The sequence below is a fragment of the Sprattus sprattus genome (genome assembly GCF_963457725.1).
Source record: "Sprattus sprattus genome assembly, chromosome: 18".
Lineage (NCBI taxonomy): Eukaryota > Metazoa > Chordata > Actinopteri > Clupeiformes > Clupeidae > Sprattus > Sprattus sprattus.
The window spans coordinates 20,639,338-20,658,894 of NC_137916.1; the positions used below are offsets into that span (position 1 = coordinate 20,639,338).

Genomic DNA, 19,557 nt, shown 5'->3' on the forward strand with positions numbered 1-19,557 from the left:
TAGGGCTCAAATTCATATTTAGTTTTCAATGACTCATCATATTTCATGTCATACCATATGTTCATTCTTTTATCATATATGGCGTATATATGCGTATTGTAATGTCACATTTCTTAAAGGTAAGCACATTCAAGGAATCGCATTGGTCGTCAGTCGTAATCTGGTTATGCCATTGTTGTCGTGGCCACTGACGTGGAAGTGTCATCAGCAGGTGGTGTGGGCTAATCAGGTGCTGCACGAGCTCAGAGCTGCATTAGTCCGAGAGGCCAACACACAGATATGAGCCTGCTAGCCCATAGACACCCCACTGTCTTCTGCTTGTCAGATGGGGACTTGAAAAGTGTTCACTATGAAAATGATGAATTATTATTTTGTCTGGGTCAATGAATTTGGTCAATCCAACCCCCTCATACTAAAGACCATGCTGATCCCTCTTCCCCCTTTGTTGCATGCTGATTGGTTTTTGTTTCATATTTTTTAATATCTATTTATATAAGTTATATTCATTTTATACGTAGTACTATGACTGCCTTGTGACAGCTCAATGGAATTAGGATCAATACTGCTGTGAATGAAATAAAGAGTTGTCATTTGGGCACTGACCTTCAAACATGGCGATGACATTTGCCATCATTCAGTGCTGCACTTAATTATAATGTATTTCAATTCCCTTGACGTCATTCAAAGTATATAGTCTCTTATCATGTTAATGATTACAAGTTCTTGGAGTTGAAGGGCATTTCAAAGTCCCTGCCAGGAACAGAACTTCCTGTACTGATCCATTCAAATGGGAGGATGTTGAATTGAAATGTGACAACCAAGGGGAAAACTCCTTATGGGGGAACCGGAACGGAAGGTTGGGTAGGCCAGACCCAGTTAGCTGGTGTAGGCCAGACCCACGTACAATCTTTACCCCAGCATTTCATGGAACCAGTGAGATATTGTAGCATCAAACATAAAGAGGCATTAGTGTGCCAACTTGCTCCTGCCCAACAGACTTGGCTTGCAGTGACCAAAACAGCACAGTTGGCACTGATAAAAGCAAGCTGGCTTGCTAGTTGATGTCTGTTGGCAATAGTATTTGCTGTATGTTGGCAACACCCTATTGTAAAAGCATAGTCCTAGCAATAGGATAGCAAAATGAATGTGAGTATGATAGAAAAACTAGGAACCTTCAAAAACATACTTGAAAAACTACATAATAGAGTTGTGAGTTAGAGTTAAAGCTTTTTTGATCTGTTTGTATTGCTTTCATGGGTTTAAAGGTCATTGAAAACAATAGTCCGTGTTAGCATTGTGCTAAATGGACAACATTTGAAAATTATCACTCAGGTCCCTGAACTACTGTTAAACAAACCTCTTTGTGTGGCTGCTGACAGAGTCTGATGAATTATATTAATTATGTATGACCAAAACTGCATACATGGCATTGAATAAATTGGCCACTAGAAGTAGATGTTGCGTGTGAAATATGTATTGATAATAATCACTTTACCAGTAAAATTTGTGTGAATTTGATTTCTGCTAGATTTGGCATAAATTGATTTGATGTTAAATAAGCCTTTAATAGTAGTGAAAGTGATATACCATTTATGTCAACCACGACATAATTCAACCATGCCAATGTCAAGCTCTGCCAAGCAACCAAACAGCAAGCTGCCCACCAAGCCTGTTCCTATTGCGTAAGCGCAAGTCAGCTCAGTCCACCACACCAAATTCATTTCTGTAAACGAGGAGAAGTGGTTGTGTTCGGGATTAGAACAGCCTTGTTGACAACATGTGCCTCTTCCAAGCCATGTCTTAATTACCTACTCTCGCAGTAGTCCAATTACCCCGACAGCATAGCTCGCCTGGGACTCATCTTGCAGTGGCACTGAGGATTTGGTCACTGCACACAGTAGCAGAAACAACTGAATATGTGTGTGTGTGTGTGTGTGTGTGCATGTGCGTGTGTGTGTGTGTGTGTGTGTGTGTGTGTGCGTGCATGTTTGTGTGTGTGTGTGCGTGTTTGTGAATGAGGGCATGTGTGTGTGTGTGTGTGTGTGTGTGTGTGTGTTTGTGTGTGAAATAGAGAGAGAGAGAGATAAAGAGAGAGAGAGAGAGAGAGAGAAAGAGAGAGAGAGAGAGACAGGGAGTGTAAATGATCCCCTCCTTGGGAAATGTTACACCATTTACCTATCAACCCATCTGTTTCTGTTTAACATGTTTCAATTTGTTGTTTTGAAATTGCCAGATTGTCTTTAAATCACACTGAGACAATGTGTGTGGTGAGTCTGTCATGAGCATCAGCACAGAATACAGTGACCCCACAAAACCTTACCATGTGTAGCCTGTGGCATGCCTTAATACGTTATGATCTCTGATTAGATCAGTGGGCAACTGGTTTGTTGGGACATTGGGCATTGGGGAAACCGAAATCTGGCCATTGCATGAGTCTCGTTAAACACAACCAACACAAGCACAACCAATGTGACATCTTGTTATACTGAACAGCACACATATACACTGTTGTGTTGAGTCGAAACAAAGACAATGTTTATCAGTGCTTAGTCGACTCATTCACCTAAACACAACAAGAGCATGTCCTCCAACAGGTGTGACACAGTTAATTAATCTGCCAGAAAGCTGGTCTGGATTTAAAATGAGATATCCTTAATCCTATTCAGCGCTAAGAGCTACTGGTGCAGATAGAGTGAGCAGGACGCTCCTAGGCTCATATACAGACCCAGCAGGTGGGAGAGCAAGCGTGCACGTGTGAGAACTAAGGAAGGAAGGAGCGAGAGAGCCAGAGAAAGAGAGAGAGAAAGAGAAGGAGAGAAAGAAAGAGGGGGAGAGAGAGAAAGAGAGAGAAGGAACAAGAAGAGAAGCACAGTGAGAAGCCACCCTCCTCCCACAAAAAAAAAAAAAACAGAACTCAGAACTACAGTAAGGATGGGAAACAGCAAGAGTGGCGCCCTGTCCAAGGAAATCCTGGAGGAGCTGAAGCTGAACACCAAGTACAGCGAGTCCGAGCTCGTCACTTGGTACCAGACCTTCCTCAAGGAGTGCCCCAGCGGGCGTATCACCAAGGAGCAGTTTGAGGGCATTTATGCCAGCTTCTTCCCGGACGCCGACTCCACCGACTATGCACGGCATGTCTTCCGCAGCTTCGACACAAATGCCGATGGTACACTGGACTTTAAGGAGTACATTGTGGCCCTGCACCTTACCTCGTCCGGAAAGACCACACGGAAGCTGGAGTGGGCCTTTTCGCTGTATGATGTCGATGGCAACGGCACCATTAGTAAAAACGAGATCCAGGATATTGTCACGGTAAGAGGGATGGGACAGAAAATAACACAAAACTATCAGGCAGAACTACTGATCTAAATAATCTACACCATCAAAGTCATCACTGATGATTAAATTACAGTTTTCCAGGAGCAATAACAGTTAAGATAATAACAGATGTGGTTCTGGAATATACTGTAGTTTAACTGGGCAATGACAATTAAGAAATATTATACAGTTGTATAAGTGGGGGATGAGAAGGAAGGTTCCAGTTTGACGCCTCTTTTCATAGATACAGCAATAGGACATGGCATCCACCAGTCCAGAATTAGGTCACTGACAGTAAAGATGCTCAAGAGAAGAAGTGCTTAACCAGCTAATTAATTCAATCTCTTAGCGTTGGGCAGCCTAGGCTCAAGGTGGATTATTTTCTTGCTGTGTTCTTCATATCAGATGGCTGAATCAGCTGCCATTTGACCCATGTGACAGCGAGTGTGTGTCACGTTGTGTTTTGACGCAGGCAATATTCAACATGACTCCCTCTGAGGACCAAAAACATCTTCCAGACGACGAAAGCACGCCCGAAAAACGAACAAACAAAATCTGGAACTATTTCGGAAAGGATGAAAGTGGTAATTTTTAGTATTAAGTATAAGCTTGACGTAATGCAGCCCGAAGGTTGACAATTATACTGATCAGAAAAATGAAGATGGTCTTATATGTGATATAACATACACGTATGCTTTCAGTACTATACTGTTTAAACAGTTTTGATTCAGAACCCTCCAGTTTTCCAGCAAAATTTTACTCGGTAGTCCTAACAGTACGATAAATAGTCCTAATAATCTAATTTTCACACTTTATCACAGATAAAATTAAAGAGGGGGAGTTCATACAGGGCGTGATGGACAACGTCGACATCCTTCGGTTGATGCAGTACGATGAGCCGCAGAAGATCCAAGACAAGCTGAAGGAAAAGAAACAGTAAAATGTTTAATGGATGACATGGATCACTTTAATCCATATCTACTGTAAAGACTGTTCAAAGCCTCATTGTTTACTCAGAGAAAACACATACAAACACATATACACATCCTGTCTCTCTTCACTGATCAGGGATCTGGATATGTGCAAGGCTGAACACAATAATCGTGTGCGTGTTCATTTTATTTTCAACATAGCACAAAGTTCCAGTCTAAAGTCGCAGTTTGACCATGGCACGAGAGGACAGCCGCCAAACCCAATACAAGGCAGAGGTCCTAATCAAGCCTAGAGTTCAGTTCAAACTAGATTTCAGTTCACTGAGCGTTTCCCAATACCTCGGACCACTACTGTGATAGCTACTTGTAACAACAATACCAGACAAATCGTCAATAGAGTCGGTGTTCTTGCCCTTCTTCTGATGAATTCTCTTAGAATCTTTGTCATTTTTAGATCATTATGGGCAATGGTTTTGTGTAATTGTACTGAATAGAAAGCTAATTAGGGTTTTTATTTTTGTGTGTGTGTGAGAGAGATTTGCTACTGTAACCGATTGTTTTGTTATGTTATGTAGTGTGCTTTGTAGGACTATTTCCATAGAGATGTGTTGTCACCAGGCTAACCTACAGCAACCCTCTTTAATCCAGCATATCTAAGATCCCGTTGGGTTCTGAGATGACGGTTTTGATTGGTTACGTACTTGCATGGACGGATAAAGAAACCACGGGCCCCTGGGCCTGGACATGTTAAGAGAGAGACAGAGACAGGTTTGCCCTTTTGAGGGAATAGCATAAGGTATATTGGAGTGTTAAAAAAAAAAAACATCCTTCATCACTGTCGCGCATAAGGTATATTGGAGTGTTAAAAAAAAAAAAACATCCTTCATCACTGTCGCATTAATTTTGTGACACTTTGACATCCATATGATCGACAAAATTTAGAAAGCAGGGTCTGTTTTACCTACGAACCTTCCCGCACTGGCTGCATTGTCTATAGTTATGGCACACATGCACATTTTCTAACACAGCACAGGTACACTCAATTAAAGCCATTAGCAAATGAACAAAATACACCTTTCAACCACAAATAAGAGATACATAACAGCGACTTCACGCAGAGGCTCTGGCTTAGCTTAGCTTAGCTCATGGGCCCCTGGGCCCGGTAGGCCCGTTCGTTAATCCATCCCTGCGTACATGCAAATCTCTGCACCTCGGCCTCACAGTCATTGGACCATACTTGCCTTTTAGACATTACCAATGAAATGCTTGTGTGTTTTGCTTTGGTGACATAAACCGTTGGCAAACACTACACTTCAGGTGAGAGGATGGAAATCACGTCACATTTCACACACTATGTAATTCCATTCACAATCTACAGTGCTGTAGTTTTGGTCTCCAAAGAGTGAACATGTGTTATCTTTCTATCAGTTTTTTTTTGGATCTACATATGTTGCTTTTAATAAACAAAATGTAATTTCATTCAATTAATTTCTGTTTTGAGTGAAGAAACTTCTGCAAAACTGAGATTGAGCTAGATGCATACCTTACATGCTGGTTATCTGATAGAATGAATTACTTCTAGAGTTAATTTGATTGCCTCTGACTGGAAAGGAAGATATCCTAAGGTGAGCGTTATTATGTATGAGGTTCTTATATGCAATATCTCTTCAACAAAGGATCTAGGCTTTACTGAAGCTTTTGGAGTTAGGCCAAAAATACCAGGCTTATTTATCTGAGGGGTAACTGGTCAACGCTAATGCTCGTCCTGGTTTTGTGGCTCCCAACGGCCAATGGCAATCAGCCGAAAGAGCCAAGCCAAAACGTTGATCATCTGCTTAAGAGGGCAAATCCTATTTTCTTAAAACTCCAAGTAACCACAGGGGCTATTCATTTGTCAGGAGGGCCAACCAAACACAGGGATCTGAAATCAAATGAGGTACAAGAGTCAGGCTACCCACGCAGGATAAGACTTCAGTCCAACCTGGAACATGAGGACTGGCAGTAAATACACACAGGATTTTTCTCTTTTCATTTTATTGTGGACAAATTCAAAACAAACTTGACAATTCCGTAAACATTTGAGTTGATGAATTCTGTGTTATGAGTGGAGACCGTTCACCAATTTAAAATCAACGTTTTACAGAGATTCGTAAAAATGCATTTACAAACACATACATTTAATTGAACGACTGAGCCAAAAAACCCACAGACCACACATCATTGACCACACTTATCAACACAACAATGCAACATGGAAGATATACTCAGAGGAACCTCTCTTCTCTTTCTGAGAGGTTGGCCTGGGAGTGGTTAACAACAAGTTAACTCAAACATGCCCAAAATACACAAAACTCAAACCAGTTAATAGTGTTGTGCTGCCAGCCTCTGTATATAAATATACAACATACTGTTAAAATCAGGCCCAAACAAATACAGGCTATATAAACTGATAATAGAACCACAATAGCACTGAATTTAGATAATGGGACACTTTTTGAGGTATTGGTTCGATGGAGAGGATATTGAATCATATAGTATGCACTGAAGCTCACACATACAGTCAGACTTCCACATATGTAACTGTGGTAACTTGAGGGCCATGTCATAAGACTGACACAATCATGTCATAAATGTGCCATGGCAGATATTCTGTCCTTTCATAAGTTATCATGACAGTTCATCAGTTCATGTGCAATGACTTGACAGTGTCATGGTACCATTTCTGACAACAATGACAACAGGTGTCATAATTGTAGATTATGAGTTTGCCACATGCTACTACGCTGCCACTCTGATATCACTGGACACTGAGTGTCATAACTCCTGATAGTGTATGTCACTTGCTATGGTTATGCTAGTGTTATGATGCAGAATTTAAGTGAAGTGTTACTGTTTCTTTCTTCTGGGCGTATTCCATCTCTGATCAGTGGGATGCTTTGTTCCACAGAGGAAAGTTGTTTTCATTGTCTCTCGCTTTTGTCATGTCATGGTAAAACCAAAGAAAACCACACAGCACATCAGTTTAGGTTGTTTTAGTGCTGTGCGTCAGTGTATCCAACCACAGCGCAACAATCTAATCCCACAGGAACACATTTATTTGGGATTCTCTCATGTTTTCATTATTTGACGTCTGCATACACATTCTACACATTCTCTGGTAGATTAATGACACGTTGCTGCAACAATAAATGTTTCGAGCAAACCAACCTCAACAGACTTCTTGTAAACAGACATTTTATGGATTTAAGATGTATATGAGGGATCTCTGGTGCAACAAATATGTGTGCCAATTTCACTCTTTTGTTAAATTTCTAGTAATGGTAATAGCAATAATAACAGACAATGAATGTACCTAATTTATAGAATTTATATAATGGAATGTATAGAAAATGTATGCTAAGAGCACACCCCTCTGAAAAGAATAAACAAATAAAAAACTAAACTAAAAAATTAATCAAACTAAATAAAGCACAAACTGTATTTACAAATACATACAAATATCGATTATATAGCTATGACATGGATTATATCACGAACATTCCAAGGCGTTTGACCTTTAGGCACTAAAAGGTGTACATTGTAACAAAAGCCGCCATTTTCAGTGACATCTACTGCACTATTACCCTTTGAACTTTGATCTGGGATAAGGAGACCCCCTGTGCTGAACCTGTCACCTTAGGAGGAGTTCACACGAGAGGCCTCTCAGCAGACTGTGCAGCGAGGTGCCACTGCCGCTGGGTAACATCATGGTGCCTCTGGCCTGGTGAGGGTGGGATCCTCCCAAAAGATGGATAAAAAAACCTCCACTTCAGCTGTCAGTATGTTACATTCTGACCAGTCATACAGGCCGACTGCTGAAGGGCCACACAGTTAATCTAGGGCGGCTGAGGAGGCTAGGTATGGGTTATTGGGGCACCAATATCTCGTCTCAGAATATCAGCTTGGGCCACAGTCCTGTTTCCTAAAGGTTTCCTAACAGGTACACATCTGAAAGGTCTGGTTTTGTTCAAGCTTAATCTGGGAGACGGGTAAGAAGTGACAGCCTGCTAAATTGTCACATACACACGGCAGATACAAACCCCCTGTGCTTTATTTAGGTTTGAGATTCCTATTTGGGTGGCCAGGGTTCAGAAGGGCATGAATTAGTAAAATAATGTAACAGAATTTGCGTAGGTGCCAAATATCAGTTAAAACACTAAACTACATAAACCTTTCACAAATGTTTTAGTCATTTTCCAACAACATCTCACGTACTGTACATTCCTCTATTGAAAAAGTCTTATACATCTTTCAGTAAATTTAATCTATATAAATATATAATATTCATGCAGAATGTTCTTTTGATATTCATAGTTCACTTCTATCAAACAAGGTTTAATTCTGTACTGACTGTTTTCTGAACAGTTGCGCCAAGACCACTCAATTTTATAGCAATGTGTTTTATATCTGATGGTGTCCATTCTGCTGTATGGCACTGGGAAACCTCTTAATGGTAGAGGAGTGTCGCAGATAACATACGTGCAAAATTTAAAATTTAAAATTTAGTCAGCCATGTTGACCAAAAAGTGTTGATATGACACCCAAAACATGTATTCAAAACGTGGATGTTCTGTTAAGTCCACTTTCACTTTTTTACTTTCTCAGCAACATTATCACTGGATGGAGAGATGCAGTGTCATGTATGTCAAAGAAGTGTGGACTGAAAGAAAACAAAGGAAAAAGAACGTCAGAAAGAAAGAAAGAGAGATTGAGAAAAAGGAATTTACAGAGAAGGAGAGGCCCTTGAGTAAATACTTGAAATGAAAAGAGTGGGGTTTTTACACTTTTGAATTTACACAGAAGCATGATGCCAAGGCATCGCCTTAATACCAGTAAAATCAGCTGCATGTTCAGTCCAGAAGAGGGCGCCCTTCGCTCTGCATCTAAATGCTGCTGCTGTCCGCTCCATCACTAGATGTATTATGGGAGGTGAAGTCCATGCTGACACCGGTGGATGCCATGGATGATTAGAGTAGAGAGAGCAGTGAATGGGGGGGGGGGGGGGGGTCTGAGGAGGAGGAAGGGGAGGAAGGGGGGAGGGGTACCTGCGTGGGTCTCAGCCACTCATGCACACCAAAATCCCAATTTGACCCAGATTTGTGGTACCAGCAGGGACGGGTGTCCACTAAATGTCCATGTCCACGGGCCTCACATGGCCTGTCTTGTGCTCCTGCACCCACAGCTCTCTGTCTTTGGCGGGGTCCACACTCCGCAGGAGCTGGTCAACCGGCTCCAGAGTCTGTCAACACAAAGGCAACCAATACATTAATCAATCAATCAATCAATCTGTCTGCCAGTCATTGAGTCAGTCAATCAATCATTATTAAATACTGACAAGGGAGACAGCTCGGCAACCCTGTAGTCAGTTCAGGGGAAAGCATTACACACTCCGGAAAAGCAGAGTCAAGGCAAACCCCAAGGTGACCTAGGAAGTAATCAAGTAATCAGCGAGTGAGTGCTCATTAGTTCTGCTCTCAGCACAGCAGGACAGCCGAGCAGCGCTGCAGTAAAGCAGCCCACGCCAACAGGGAGAGCGAAAAGCGAGCTGTGTGTGTGTGTGGGGAGCAGTGTGTGTGTGTGGGGAGCAGTGTGTGTGGGGAGCAGTGCTGTGGGGAGCGTGTGTGTGGGGAGCAGTGTGTGTGTGTGGGGAGCAGTGTGTGTGTGTGGGGAGCAGTGCTGTGGGGAGCAGTGCTGTGGGGAGCAGTGTGTGTGTGTGGGGAGCAGTGTGTGTGGGGGCGAGGGGGTGTTTGGCACTGGGCTTCCTTCCCTCCAGCGCTGTGTGAGAAGGAGAGCCTGATAAAGGCCTTAATCAATCACAGTCACATTCACACCGTTAGCTTAGGGCCAGCGAGGGCCGCTGACGCTCAAAAATGTCCTCTCTGGTGTATTAGGGGATGCTCTCGTTAGAGTTTTGGGAGATCTGCGGAGGAGATCCCCTTCTATAAAAGATGACTCTGGAAGCTCTAAGCAGAGCAGTCAGTGTGTGAGTCTGAGGAGACCCTCATGATGTAACCCACATCAGTGAGTCAGCAGCCTTGGACTGGGTTTCCCCCGGTCCCCGTCTCAGAACTCCAACCTCGTCTAGTCTCAGTCCCCACTCAATGCCAAGTCAGAACAGAACCATATAGGGGCCAAGAGATGGGCTGGCATGTGGCATATCATTCCTGATTGCATTGCATCAGGGGTACAGAGACTATGGCTTAGATACGCGCTAGGCTTGGCTGCTTTATTTGGGGATGTCTATGCGATGATCACTGTAAGCCTCCGCAAAAAAAGCCTAAGAGATCTGTCTGATGGCGACTGACTTATTGTTGAATGGCTTTTCTGCACACCATACAGCAGTATTTACACAGTGTTAGGATAAGGGTGAGGATGTTGTATTGTTATTAAAGAACATGTTGTTCATGGAACGAAATGAGTAATAGTAATAAAAGCAGCAATTTTTCTGTGTGTTAAGTCTGCTTGAGGTTCCTGCCTATTCTCTCAGCTATTCAGCTCAGACAGAACCAAGTGACGGAACCTCATGAGCCCCCCCCCCCTATCCGCTCCACACTGGAGTACACTTTACATGCTTGATGCAATACTATGTCACCAACTTTTCATGGCATACTATTTCCACTTATGCATTTCATTTAATCATTTTTCCATTTTCCAAGCATGCGTGTGTGACGGAAGGCTGCTTAGACTCACGCTTTGGTTGAACATGTCCGTCTCGTGCCTGAGCGTGGTGTACTGACGCAGGTGCTGCTGAATCATCTCCACCCGCTCCACCTCCAGGCGCTCCAGCTCCTACAGAGGGAAGGAGAAGGGTTGAATGGAACACCACCCAAACACGCTGTTTAAACTAGTCAGAATCCTTTCTACTAAGGAGTGATTTGTATATTGTATTTACCGAAGTTGAGGTGACCATCTCCTCAAACCAATTGGACTGGGAATGGTTGTAGAGGTCAACGCAGCGCATGAGGTCATCTCCTGTGGAAGGAACAGTGTCACAGTGGTCAGGTCAGTGAGGCAGTACTCTGTATCACCACTAGGGATCAGCCTGTTGCCACAGAATGCAGCCTGCTTTTCGTTTCAGCACGTAATTTAAACTGCAGTGTCTGGTGCTTATGCTAAAGCACACAATACACATTATTACAGCAAGCTCAAGTGGAGGGGGAACAACAGTGGAAAGAAAGACTGAGTGATTGAAAAAGAAAGTGATATAGCAAGAGCATGTGTGTGAGAGTCTCTGTGTGTGTGTGTGTGTGTGTGTGTGTAAAAGATAGGGAGAGACAGGGTGTGTGAGTGTGTGTGTGTGTGTGTGTGTGTGTGTGTGTGTTTGTGTGTGCGTGTGTGTGTGTGTGTGAAAGAGATAGAGAGAATGAGAGCATGTGTGAGAGAGAGGGAGTGAGAGAGGGAGACACATGGTGTGTGTGTGTGTGTGTGTGCGGGGGAAAGAGAGGATATTCACCGAGCAGAAATCAGCCTGTCTGAAATAAGAACACATTTTAATCTGTATGGAAATGAGAAACAGACCCCCTGTCTAATGACATGCATTCGTTTCAGCAGAGCAGGAGAGGAGTGGAGAGGAGCGGAGTAGAGCACCCTCGTCATAAGCCACTGTGTCTCCCTACAGAACAGAGCGGAGGGGGGGGGGGGGGGGGGGGGGGGTGGTGGTCTCATAAGGTTCCGGTATAGGGGGGAGACTGCTGGGGGCGTGGGGATGCTCTCCTGCAAAGACGAAGCAGCCAGGAGTTTGCACATCACACAATATTACCCCCACTGTTGGAGGGACCATTGGGGAGGGGCAGGGGGTCCTGGGTTAATGATCTTTGTGAGAACTTAGTTGTGGGGAAAAGAAGAAAAAAAAGAGTAAAAGAGAAAATGAGCGTTTGTTTCAGTACTGTTTTGCAATTCTGCTTGTTTCCTTGGCCAATTATCTTCCCATGCGAAAGTGCCTGCTTGTGCAAAGCAAAAACATGCATGATAAATGAACATGTACATGGATATACTGGAGTATGTGTGTAAGTGTGTTTCTGTACAAAATCTACGCATGAGAGGAAAATTGTACACTGCAGGTAAACATACTGTTTATATGTGTGTGTAGAGATGAGGTCATATGCAGTAAATGAAGTGGTTAAGCTAAGTTAAGTACTGCCATCATAAAGATCTGTCACCCGTGTATGTGTGTGTAAATACATATATGTGTGTGTGTTTGGATTACTGTTGAGCTGAATTTGCTGCACAAGTCTATTCCCTTGAAGTGTGGGTCGTCAAGTGCACATGTGTGCATGTCTGTGTGTGTGTTAATACACAAGTGTTTATTACATAGCACATGTACACCCACGCCAGTCCCTGTCCCCCTGGGGCTGGTTTCCCCCCCATCAGAGCGTGTGAACCACATCCTGGACTCCTCCTCCTCCTCCACCTCCTCCTCCTCCTGTTGCTCCCCGGGCCCGAGACGGGACCTGCATTGACACCATTGCCGGGGGGGGGGGGGGGGGGTGGCCAACAGATTAGCATTCTGGGATTCTGGGCCGTAGCTAGTGGGCCCACTCCCGCCGGGTCCATTAGATCCGTAAAAATAGATCAGCGCAGCCTTTCCCAACACCGTTTGGAACTGCTACAGTGATGGCTCAGCTCGCCACAGCGCAGGGGTCTGGTCCTCTGCCAGGGGCTCCTCTGTCTCTTTTCTCTCTCTCTCTCTCTCTCTCTCTCTCTCTTTCTCTCTCTCTCTCTCTCTTTCTCAGACTCTCAACTTCTCACACTCTTTCGGTCTCTCTTCTTTCTCTCGCTCTTTTCCGCCCCCTCTTCCTCTCTCCTCGCTCATTCTCTCTCTCTCTCTCTCTCATTCCAGCACTGTTTTCCACCTTGTCCATCACGCCTCCAGCTAGACCATAAAAACACAGCGGGAACACTCCCCCCCCCCCCCCCCCCCCCCCCACACACACTTTCATTTACAGCAGTGTAAGCAAGAGAGAGAGACAGAAAGAGAGGAAGAGAGAGAGGGGGAGAGAGAGAGAGAGAGAGAGAGAGAGAGATGCTCCTGCGCCAAGAGTGGGCTCTGGGAAGCAGCTTATGCAACACAAAAGATGAGTTCACTCTCTATGATAGCGAGGCTTAGTCCTGCGGAAAGGCGATCCAGGGGTTAGACAAATGGGGTGAGCAGGAGGAGAGGAGAGGAGCTAAAGAGGGGGGGGGATAGAGAGAAGCAGAGAGAAAGTGAGAGAGGTAGAGGGAGGCATGGAGTGAGAAGGAGAGAGAGAAATAACAACGGGGAGAGGAGAGAGATGAGGATGCTATAGGACTGAGTTTTTGGACTGTGAAACCAGCTCAGCATAACAATGCAGGATCCTGTAGGGTTCAGCTGGAGACATTCTGCCTCACTGTTAAATGCACCGAGACAATGATAATGGTTTCACATCGGCTGTAACAGCAGAGTCAGGTAATGGAGATTTGCTGAAATGTTTTGCTGAGTTTTCGGAACCTCACAGTGATTACCAGCATATCATTACATGTGTCCCAGACTGCTGAACTCGTAGAAAATTAAATGTTCCAGTCAGGACCACTCAAATAAAACATCCATTTAAAAGTTTAGGTGGGTTGGTGTCTGAGCCACTTTGTTTCCCTATTTACATAACCTGTGTACGAACATTGTTTATTTTGAGTAAAGCCACAGAACGGTCAGCTAGAGGACAATGAGGAGCAGCTTAATGAATGCACCTTTAAGGCCACATTACTATACGTGAGTGAGGTGAACAACGGTCATCTGTCATGATGTCCGAAGGTAATGTGATTCCAAAAATGATTGGTCTGATCTGGTCAGCTGTCAACTGATCATCTTCTGACAAGGGGTGGTACCATAGCTTTGTTGGATCTCACGCTACGGTTCACTCAAATTCACAAACAAAAAGCTTCAGCCTTTAACAGATACATGATTAAATCTCGCAGTGGGTCTTGGGGTACCAGAGATAGCAGTCGTGTTTTCTAAGCTACTTCATTCTTAGCTTTTACATGTGATTGTCTCACTCCACTCTTCTTTCCAAGGTGGTGAATGCAACATCAGTAGCCCTGCACAGTTCTGTCAGAAGATGAGCCTTCAAGGACTTTCGCTGCATACTCCTACGCTCAAATCAAAGGCCCCAGAAAAAAAGCTTTTTGGGGGTGGTTATGTCTTTGCAGCGCTTGACAGGCTCAGCTAACGTGTCTCACCTGCTTGTGTGGACTTGCGGCGGGCCTTTTTGATGTCTTCCTCGGTCTTGTTACTCAGCTTGATCTCCAGCTGCTGGGTCTTCACATCCAGGTCCTTCTGCCGGTCAGCCAGTGCTTTACGGGCCTGAGAGAGGGGACAAAGTGCTGATAAAAGCTTAAGCATTAACACCCTGAACTCACACACTCCCAATGACACAGCACCACTATCGGCAGTCAGCCTTCATGAGAGTTCTTTGGTCATGAATGCCATGTAGCCTACCTACTGTCCTCCAGATAAAATGAGAACATAATCACTGTCTCAGGTGAATCACTGTCTCAGGTGAGGCTTAACACAATTAAAGCCACCAGGAAGAAGTGACCAGTGCAAGAAAGACTCTATTTCCCATGGAACTCCATGCTCCAGAACCATGTCGACCTAGACTGAGGCAGCTTGGATTTAATTATTCCATGAATGCCTGGCTGATAATGTTCTTTTAACATTTCCTCAGTCACTGAAAATTAAAACATACAATTACGATTTGTTCACCGTCATGGCTTAATCATGGGGGACCTAAGTTGCTGCCGGAGAGAACCGTGCGAGTAGGACTCAGCATGTGCCCATGTCCCTGTGGACCCTAAGTCTCCAGGCACCTAATGACCTGTTTATTACCCACCATCACAGCCTCTCTGTGTGACGGAGGCTCACAGTGAGAACAGGATAAAACTGCTTAATGAGACTAGTGCGTGTTAGCGCAGCGTGAATCAGGTGTTACAGACAGAAGCGTGATGAGCTGGGACAGGCAGCCCACAGAGATGTCCTCTTGGTTAGGCTGTGATCGACACATTCTCAATTTACAATGGCATCATGGGAAAAACTAAAAAGAACCCTAATTAAGACTGGTACAAGGCAAACATGATTTTTCCCTAGCTACTACTCTTTGAAGTTCACAGGCTGGAGACAACTTGTTGAAATTTTAATAGAAGAAGTGGACTAGAAAAACATGTTGAAAGCAAATGCCAGCAAGACAATGGCTACAAACCTTTCATCTAAGACACACCCCTACTTTCTGTTTGTCTGTTCATTCAGCCAAAGATCATCAATCCTTGGGATTAAGAAGAGAAATCACGAATGCCAGTCAGGCTGTAATCGATTCCACTCACATTTAGCCCATATTTCACAACGTTTGTCACCTTTACACCTCTGGGTTACAAGTCTAATGCACTGAGGACTGGCGCAGTCGTAAACTAGAAGAGAATTCCACCCACTTTTCAGCAGGAGCAGGTGTAGTTTTTCGATTGACGGATTGACACACGTGACTGAAACGGGAACACGCACCTTCTCCACGCCCGCGTAGCGACTGAGGAGCTGCTTCCTAAGGTCGGCGATGTTGTGCTCGTACTTCTTCATGTCCTTCTTGAAGTTGTCCCCGCGGAAGATCAGCAAGGGCTTCTCCACTTCACTCTGGAGCTGTGGGAAAACACACAACCCATGGCATTGGCACACACATGTACATGTGCAGATGCAAACACACACATACATACACATGGATATAAACACACACACACACACACACACACACAAGCTCACGTGCACAAAATCCTTTGCTCGGCTTGAGGACATAGCCAGAGAACATTTTTGGCCTGTGTGTTCGTGCGTGGGTTTCTGAGTGTGTTTGTGCGTGCGTGTGTGTCTGAGTGTGTGTGTGACAGAGCATTTCTCCCAAGATATAATGTCTTAGACATTTGGAGCTGAGTTTGAGCTTCATCTGCTTTGGGAAAAGAATTGTGTTTGGACTAAGGACAGCATTTCTGCATCAGCAGTAATTGCACTGCTTTGAGAGTGAGCGACTGCTGCTGTTTGTCATGACTTGGTTCACAATGAATCCCCCGGAAGAGAAAACTTTAAATGCACTATGACACGGGAATGTGGACTCGCTAAGGAAATTCATGTGCAGAGCAATTCAACACTTTCTTTAACACATCTGAAAATACATTCCCTAAGAAGGTGTGGGCAGTTTGACAAGAATACGCCAGAAGTGTGACTGCACGTGCAATTCATTCTGAGCGGGTTTTCAACATCAAACTGCACCTTACACAGGTTTTAATATTGAGTGGGAATGTATCTGAGCGTGAAAGAGAGAGAGGGAGTGAGAGGAAGAGTTGGAGAAAGAGAAGGAAGAAGGAAGGAGAGGGAAAAAGAGAGACAGCATGCATATGTCAAAGAGAAATCAGTTACTAATTAGATGTAGTTAATGAACACTAGATACACACTAAACTCATTTCCACAGATAAGAAATCACTTTGATGGCTACATCATCTCATCTACATGAGTTACTGAGGAGCCTTCGGATACTAGAGATGGCTTGACGCTTAATGTCCTGTTGAACAGCCTCTTCGGGGTCCATTAAGAACATCTTCTTAGGCCTCTGGCTAACCCTGAGTTTTGGTTTCGCCTCAGCTGGGTACCTTAGAGGAGAACTTGAGATGGACATCAGCTTCATCAGACAGACTCTTCTTGAGCTGAGCCCACGCTTCACCCAGGGTCCTGGGGAACCAGCATTAACACAAACAGATGAGCTGTACAAGGTCAGCCAACCTACACATGCATGTAAAACGATATCCATACATGAAAAAAACACATGCATGCATACATACACAAACACTATACATACTAACACACACACCACACACACACACACACACTCACACACACACACACACACACACACACACACACAGACGGATACTGTACACAGACACACACACACACACACACACACACACACACACACACACACACACACACACACACACTCACAGACAGATGCTCGAGGGATACTGGCCGTTTGACCATGACCTTGTGAGAGTACTCACCCTTCCTCCTGGGCTGCTAGGGGACTCTGGGAGAGCTTGGCGAGGTTCTTGGCATACTCTTCCTCAATCTTTATCCTTTAGAGAAGACAGGAGAAGAAGCGCACACACACTGAGAGTGACATTGACAGAGAGCAACACAAAGAGAGAAATAGTGTGTGTGTGTGTGTGTGTGTGTGTGTGTGTGTGTGTGTGTGTGTGTGTGTGTGTGCGTGTGTGCGTGTGTGTGTGTGTGTGTGTGTGCGTGTGTGTGTGTGTGTTTGTGTGTGTGTGTGTGTGTGTGTGAAAGAGTGATAGAGAGAGAAAATGAATGAGAAGGGTAAAAAGAGGGATAGATAAAGAATGAGGCTCATTAAAAAGGGAGGGGAAGAGTGGTGACCTTATTGGGGAGATCTTTAATCTCGCCTCGGAGACGCCAGGCCCTATGATGAATGACTGCAACCCTGCTGAAGCCTTACTCTCTCTCTTCCTCCATCTCTCTCTGTCACACACACACACAAACACACACACACTCACACTCACACACACACACAAACACACGCACAAACACACGCGCACACACACACACACACACACACACACACACACAAACACAACACACACACACACTCATACTATGTTTCTTTTTCTCTCTCTCTGAATGGTTGGTCACTTCACTGGACTGCAAAATGGGATGAAAGACTCTCAGTGAGGCCAGCCACGGCCATCTCTCAGTACCTGGGGCCCAGGGCGCCGGTCTACCCCACACTCACCCCAAGAGGAGGCTCAAGGGCATTAATAATCCTGACTGCTAAATACACACAGAGAGCACACTAGCTAATGCCATGGGAAAGCTAAATACTTGCAGACAAGAGAGCATACACTACTGGTTATGTAAAGACCCATAGACAAGGGGGGGGGGGGGGGGGTTGGGGTTATGCTGAGGGTTATCTAAAGACACGCAGACCAAACAGGATATGGTGTGGGATGGGTGTCCTCAGTGTTGTTTATCAGGCTTATGATGTCACAGCAGGGTCAAGCCATTTGCTTTGGGGTCAGACAGCGAGCACAGTGTGCAAGGCCACTGATTTCATTAAGGGAGGGTGGCAGGGAATTTAACTGACAGTGATATAAATTGCCTGAATGTGTGTGAGCATGAAACAGACAGTTTGAGTCTGTCTGTGTGCATGTCTGTGTGTGTGCTTGCCTGTGTGTGTGTGGGTGTGTGTGTGTGTTCATATGTCTGAGTGATCCTATGTCTGTGTGTATACTCATGTATAGGTTTGAGAGGTGAAAGTAATTGCCTTTTCCTGGCGATATCTCCACAGTCTATTTCTCTGGTCAGTCCCTAAATCCCTGCGGGGTTAGGAAGGGGTCAACGCCAGGCTACTCAATAATTAAAAGCCTATTGACAAAAGCCCTTTTGTCACATCAAGGCACTTTAGTGTTTTTAGAGTTCAGCTAAAAATGCAATAAAGCAGCCATTACTGCTAGTTCATCATTTCTCACTTTCACCCAGAACAGATTTATGTTCCCCGGGGTGCTCCCCACTCCTGCTGTAAATCAGAGAACTACGAGAGACACGGAGGAGCCGTACTTCACGATTAACGCCGTGTCAAGAGAGCGTCTCAGTGGTAACGAAGCCTGAGAGACGCAGACGTGAAGACAGGGACAGGGACACGCACTGAGCCATAAACATCAGATGGATCAAGGCAGATGACATGGCACTGGGGTGACTGGGGAATTAGTCACCAGAAGTTAGCCCGAGACCGAAGTCTGTTTTGAATATTATATTCATTGTTGTTTGCTTTCGATCTGCTCCTTCACAAGTGTATTCTCATGATGGACAAAAACAAGACCGCTTTTCACATTCACACATACAGATCTATACTAAGTATCCTCTGACTAAAACACCAGTGAGGAATAAAAAAATAAACCATTTCACACACATTCACAAGTGTGTTGGAAGGAACAGTTTTCGTGATGTTTCATAAATAAGTACACTTTAAGTAAGCACACTTAAAATAAGTACAGTTTAAGTAAATACACTTTAAATAAGTACACTTTAAGTAAATACACTTTAAATAAGTACACTGAGATACACAGGCCTTCCATTCCTCCATTTCCAACAGCTCTGTTTATCGCCTAACTGCAAACCACAGGCTTTCACTATTTTACTCAAAGGATGCAGCCAAATAACAAGTGGGAGGGGCTCTGGGTCCTTTCCTCCACCAAAGCGGACCAT

At 44.4% G+C, this 19,557-nt stretch overlaps 1 protein-coding gene and 1 pseudogene across 2 annotated transcripts in view; one reads left to right on the forward strand and one right to left on the reverse strand.

The window, feature by feature from the left end:
- Positions 1–2,931: 2,931 nt before the first annotated feature.
- On the forward strand, positions 2,932–4,258 carry rcvrna (recoverin a; the record flags this gene model as incomplete). Its single annotated transcript, XM_080855776.1, has 3 exons — positions 2,932–3,312; positions 3,791–3,902; positions 4,140–4,258. 3 exons carry the CDS (start codon positions 2,932–2,934, stop codon positions 4,256–4,258), a joined length of 612 nt encoding a protein of 203 aa, XP_080711902.1.
- Positions 4,259–9,397: 5,139 nt separating this feature from the next.
- LOC308379864 (growth arrest-specific protein 7-like) overlaps positions 9,398–19,557 on the reverse strand; it is a 24,550-nt pseudogene continuing 14,390 nt past the window's right edge. The window contains exons 4-10 of the transcript XR_013969091.1: positions 17,337–17,411; positions 16,929–17,007; positions 15,799–15,930; positions 14,484–14,607; positions 11,182–11,261; positions 10,980–11,078; positions 9,398–9,528 (exon numbers count right to left, since the gene is read on the reverse strand). The product of XR_013969091.1 is annotated as a growth arrest-specific protein 7-like (transcript). The remainder of the gene's footprint in view (positions 9,529–10,979; positions 11,079–11,181; positions 11,262–14,483; positions 14,608–15,798; positions 15,931–16,928; positions 17,008–17,336; positions 17,412–19,557) is intronic.